This window comes from Mustelus asterias (assembly GCF_964213995.1).
Source record: "Mustelus asterias chromosome 26 unlocalized genomic scaffold, sMusAst1.hap1.1 SUPER_26_unloc_2, whole genome shotgun sequence".
Lineage (NCBI taxonomy): Eukaryota > Metazoa > Chordata > Chondrichthyes > Carcharhiniformes > Triakidae > Mustelus > Mustelus asterias.
Genome location: NW_027590087.1, coordinates 1,526,331 through 1,532,330, shown reverse-complemented (window position 1 = coordinate 1,532,330; position 6,000 = coordinate 1,526,331). Strand labels below are relative to the sequence as shown.

At 46.5% G+C, this 6,000-nt stretch overlaps 1 protein-coding gene across 1 annotated transcript in view; it reads right to left on the bottom strand.

The window, feature by feature from the left end:
• Window positions 1-528: 528 nt before the first annotated feature.
• LOC144482121 (NACHT, LRR and PYD domains-containing protein 3-like) overlaps window positions 529-6,000 on the bottom strand; it is a 90,373-nt gene continuing 84,901 nt past the window's right edge. The window contains 2 exon segments of the mRNA XM_078201351.1: window positions 529-1,277; window positions 4,940-5,107. Coding sequence (XP_078057477.1) covers window positions 1,166-1,277; window positions 4,940-5,107 — 280 coding nt within the window. The 3' untranslated portion in view covers window positions 529-1,165.

Sequence of the window (6,000 nt, the reverse complement as noted above, 5' to 3'; positions counted from 1 at the left end):
CTATATAATGTATCAATTTCTGATCACTCTTTCGTGATGAATTTGACATTTCTGAGTTGTGATTTTTTTTAGATTAAACCGTAGAGTCTTATCCCTCTGTCCTTTGATCAGTCAGCCTGTGCTCCCAGGTGATATCTGACAGCGGTTCATCTTTCTTGTGTGAGCTTGTTGTTCTAATCCGCTCATTCATGATTACAAATTGCTTCCTATTCTTGATGTCTTAAGTCTGATTAATATTTTCAAGTATTGAGGAGGTTTGTCCCCTTCTCAGGCCGGAAAAGACTTCGCAGCAAATCATTGCTGTGGATCGAGTTTATTGACAGCAAGTAAGGGTAAGTTGATTCAGTTTTTAGTTTCACAGCTTTCTTACTGAGTGAAATTAGAAAAACATTGAGACTTTCAGTCTAATTCCCCAGTTGCACAATCTACTGGAACCTCCCCAGCAGGACACACTCTCTGGGTCCGGCGTTCTTTGGGCGCTTGTCCCTTTTGGAGAGTGGGATCCATCCCAGCTGAACAGACCCTGTCTCCATCCTGAACTCGCGCCATGTTCACTTCCCAGCAGGGTGACTGGGCGCTGATACTGAGCACGAACCCTGGATGTATTACGCAAAAACATAGGAATACTGGGTATAATTGTCAGTGTCACACAGACTGTTTTTTTTTCTGTCTGTATATTTGCCCAGTGCCCAATTGGGGAGCTTACAACTCCAGATATCCAGCACTAGCAGGGCTGTGGAGCTGGGCGGATGAGTCTTATGACTCTTTCACTGAGTCTCTGTTTATCAATTGTTCCAAGAATCAGAGCAGCAATGTTTACAGAACAGGCCCTTCGGCCCACGATGTTGTGCCGAGCTTTATCTGAAACCAAGATCAAGCTATCCCACTCCCTATAATCCTGGTGTGCTCTATGTGCCTATCCAATAACCGCTTAAATGTTCCTAAAGTGTCTGACTCCACTATCACTGCAGGCAGTCCATTCCACACCCCAGTTTGTCAACTGAAATATTCAGAGAATGCCAGCAGCAATGTTTAAAAATTGAAATGCTCACTGAATAAGAGCAGCAATGCTTAAAAATTGAGACGTTCTGAGAATGAGAGCAGCGACGTTTATAAATTGAACTGTTCCCAGAATGAGAGCAGCAATCATTATGCATTGAAATGTTCAGGGAGCAAAAGTAGGAATGTTAATAAGTTCCACCCTCAGTCCTGGTCTGAATCCCTGCAGCGACTTCAGCTCATCTCTTCCATTTAAGCTGAATTGATTCCATTCCAGCCTGAAACAGATTCAAGATAAAACATGAAATAAACGGATTGAACAAGTGTAAATAAAAGGAGAATGGAGTTGATGGGATAAATCTTCAGAAGCTGATATGGGGACCTTGTTGACATCTTGACACACAGATCGATTTGGGCATTGTCCCAGCGGTTCAAGTTTCTAATGGGGAATTTCTCGGCTGCTCAGCACGCTGTGTGAATGTCTGAGATACATTCGGGTATGTGTGACTGATGATTTCTTTTCAGTGGGCGCTGACCCTGAATGCGAAACGCGCTCCTGCCCACTGTGGTTTCGAGAGCACAATTTCACACTGGCTGGTCCAAAAACAGAATGAGGATTGCTAGAGTGGGCACGAAAATGGGATAAAAGTGAGGGTGTGGGGCTGCCGCTTCTACTGTGCTGCTCTGGGTTGGGGGTATGGGGAGGGTGGGTAGCAGCCGCTGCACAGCTGTCTGAGGGAGCAGCAGAAGTGTGAAATATTAATAGCCATGCAGTAACCATGCAGTCAGAGTCCAGGCAAAACATTCAAATACAAACTTCAGTCCCCAGGCACATTTTTTAAAAATTGCATTTCAGCCTAGACACTTCATTCCCCCTCCTCCACCCCATCAAGGTTGAACCAAGAAAGTAAAGGTTGCCTGGCCCCTCGGTTGAACGTCAACTGTATCGAAAGTAGATGGGCCTTGACAAATTGCATTCAATTGGCCTTTTTTGGGCTGAATTGCCGTCTTTATTGACAACAAGTGTGATTCTTGTTCCTATTTAACGAACGAAGCTTTGTGCTACTGTGCGATGATGGTGAAATCCACACCCCACATCTTTTCACCCAATTGCAGGAACTTTCAGGGCGGGTGGCCGCCCGCACGAGCAAATTCAAATTCTGGCCCAGGGATAGATTGGTGGCACGGTGGTTAGTAGTGCTGCCTCACAGCGCCAGGGGCCTAGGTTCGAATCCCGGCTTGGGTAACTGCCTGTGTGGAGTTTGCACGTTCTTTCCGTGTCTGTGCGGGTTTCCTCTGGGTGGTGCTGTTTCCTCCCACAGTCCAAAGATGTGCAGCTTGGCTGATTGGCCGTGCTAAATTGATTCTAGTGTCAAGGAGGATTAACAGGGTAAATGTGTGAGGTTACAGGACTAAGGCCTGGGTGGGATTGTGGTTGGTGCAGACCCGATGGGCCGAATGGCCTCATTCTGTACCGATTGTAGATCTGTATGATTCTAGATCTGTAGAACTTACCTAGATAGTGACACAGGAAATGTTCGTCAGTGTAAAACCTAAATAAATCCATAATCCGAGTCCCTAACCAGCCCAAATCTGCCTGACTAGCACCCCTCCCCCGCGCCCCACGGCTACCCCTAATCCACTTCAACTACCTCCTCCAACCCTACTTACTTCTGATACCCTGCAACTACCACCATGTCCAAATAAAACCACACCACCAGTCCACCCTTCATCCACCTCAACTAGCCGTCCACTAACCAACGACCTAACTGCACTTTCTATCTGACTGCAACCACGCCTATGTTGATGATCCAATTCCTTGATGTTCTAATATGACCCATAACCCCACACTTAAATACCCAACCAGCCTCCTACCAATGAAAATCACCCCGTCAACATCCCCCAACACAACCACCCGAATGCAAGTGAATAGTCTCCTGACCAGGGACTATCTGCACACTGCCCTCACTTTCACCCAACTGACCATCCAAGATTTTGCAACTACCACACTGGCCATCTCGTCATCCGTCAACTTACCATTCACCCACTTACCTTCCTCACCCACCCTATCAACAAACCGCTTCCTTCAACCATCAAATAACATTCATTAATCTGACCATATTGCAGCCACTGCTGTAAATAGGATCAATGCTTTTTCTTCTCCGCCTCTGCTCTGATGGAGCTCCCCGGGGTCAGTGTGCTGTAAATAGGGTGTATTCTCTCTCTTCCCCGACTCTACTCTGCTCTGATGGAGCTCCCTGGCGTCACTGTTGTGTAAATAGGGAGTGTGCTCTCTCTTCCCCGACTCTACTCTGCTCTGATGAAGCTCCCGGGGTCACTGTGCTGTAAATAGGGTGTATTCTCTCTCTTCTCCGACTCTACTCTGCTCTGATGGAGCTCCCTGGCGTCACTGTTGTGTAAATAGGGTGTATTCTCTCTCTTCTCCGACTCTACTCTGCTCTGATGGAGCTCCCCGGGGTCACTGCTGTAAATAGGGTGTATTCTCTCTCGTCTCCGCCTCTACTCTGCTCTGATGGAGCTCCTGGCGTCACTGTTGTGTAAATAGGGAGTGTGCTCTCTCTTCCCCGACTCTACTCTGCTTTGGAGGAGCTACCCGGGGTCACTGTGCTCTAAAGAGGGTGTATTCTCTCTCTTCCCCGACTCTACTCTGCTCCGATGGAGCTCCCCGGGGTTATGTGCTGCAAGTACGGTATGTGCCCTCTCCTCCCTAACTCTACTCTGCTCCAGTGGATCTACACAGTAAGAAGTTTAACAACACCAGGTTAAAGTCCAACAGGTTTATTTGGTAGCAAAAGCCACAGCAGCTTTCGGAGCTCTAAGCCCCTACTTCAGGTGAGTGGGAATTCTGTTCACAAACAGAGCTTATAAAGACACAGACTCAATTTATATGAATAATGGTTGGAATGCGAATACTTACAACTAATCAAGTCTTTAAGAAACAAAACAATGCGAGTGGAGAGAGCATCAAGACAGGCTAAAAAGATGTGTATTGTCTCCAGACAAGACAGCCAGTGAAACTCTGCAGGTCCACGCAACTGTGGGAGTTACAAATAGCGTGACATGAACCCAATATCCCGGTTGATGCCGTCCTCGTGTGTGCGGAACTTGGCTATCAGTTTCTGCTCAGCGACTCTGCGCTGTCGTGTAAATAGGGTGTATTCTCTCTCTTCTCCGACTCTACTCTGCTCTGATGGAGCTCCCCGGGGTCACTGCTGTAAATAGGGTAGCACAGCGCAGAGTCGCTGAGCAGAAACTGATAGCCAAGTTCCGCACACACGAGGACGGCCTCAACCGGGATATTGGATTCATGTCACACTATTTGTAACTCCCACAGTTGCGTGGACCTGCAGAGTTTCACTGGCTATCTTGTCTGGAGACAATACACATCTCTTTAGCCTGTCTTGATGGTCCCTCCACTCACATTGTTTGGTTTCTTAAAGACTTGATTAGTTGTAAGTATTCGCATTCCAACTATTATTCATGTAAATTGAGTCTGTGTCTTTATAAGCTCTGTTTGTGAACAGAATTCCCATTCACCTGAAGAAGGGGCTTAGAGCTCCGAAAGCGTGTGTGGCTTTTGCTACCAAATAAACCTGTTGGACTTTAACCTGGTGTTGTTAAACTTCTTACTGTGTTTACCCCACTTCAACGCCGGCATCTCCACACCAATGGATCTACTCAGGGTCATTGTGCTGTAAATATGGTGTCTACTCTCTTTTCTCCCACCTGATTTGATTTGACTCTACTCTAATGGAGTTCCCCAGCGTCTCTGTGCAGGAGATCTTGAGTGGGAAATGGAGCAGTTTCAGATTGGGAGAATGTTCATGCACAGCGGCAATCTGCTTTGAAAGTTCAGGTCGATTTACATTTTAAAATCCAATTTAAATTTTAATGATTATTTTAAATAACATAAACTCACCCAATCAGTTGTAGACTCCTGCAATTCTGTATGAGGCGGCAGAGTGGAGGGACAGATTGGTCTGTGAATGAGTTTGATCCCAGGTTCAGAATCTTCAGTGACTCATTTGTGCTGAGAGCGGAGGCGAGATCCTCAGTGCAAGAATCTGTGAGAGCGTTTCTATACAGACTGGGGATCAGAGAGAGAGAAACATAACATGAATCAGAGTAAATCACAAGTCATTTAAATAATACTGTTAATAACAATAATAATGAATATTGTGACACATTTGAAAAGCACAATTTGCATTTCTATAGAATGAGGAAATACTCTTAATGTTGAAAATGAAACATCAGTAGAATTAACTGGAAATGCTCAGCAGGTAAATACTGGTGAAGAAAGAAACAGGTTGAAAGTTTGAGCGTTCATTGGAATTGGGAAATGACAGTGAATTGAGGGGTTTGAAGTGACAACGGTGGGTGGCTGTGGCAGAAATGAAGAAAGGACAACATGGAATTACAGGAGTGATTTAGTGACAAAAAAGTGATGATGGGACAAGACCAAATCACAAGGTTCCCATTTCCTTAGTCGGAGTGGCTCGGGAGGGACATGGGATGGTCAGTGGTTTGGGAATGCAGTTTGTGGTGAGGTTGAAGATAATGGCTGTGATTTTACCAGAAGCTCTGAAATCCCAACATGGGGAGTGTGTCAGTGTGGGCAGTATAGGCAGAGCTATGAAGGTGATACTGTCACAGGTGGACAAGTAACAGTTGGCAGGCAGAGGAGCTGTCCACTCAGGCAGCGTGGGCAGGTGGCAGTCCCGGTTCAGACAATGGCAGCACCACCTCCAAGACAGCCAGCAGGAGTTTCAGCTCTGGAGGGGGCAAGGATGGAGCTCTGCTAACTGAATGAAGGGCGTAAATGACAGAATGCAGATCAAACGTTGCCCCTCAATTAATATTGCCTCGCTGGAGGGTCTCCTGCCAGCTGCTCGGGCTCGAATGGGGGTCCTGTTCCCTCAAGATGGGAGGAGATTATCCCATCGACACAGCCTGGCTGGAAGGAAATTGCTGAGGAGGTGC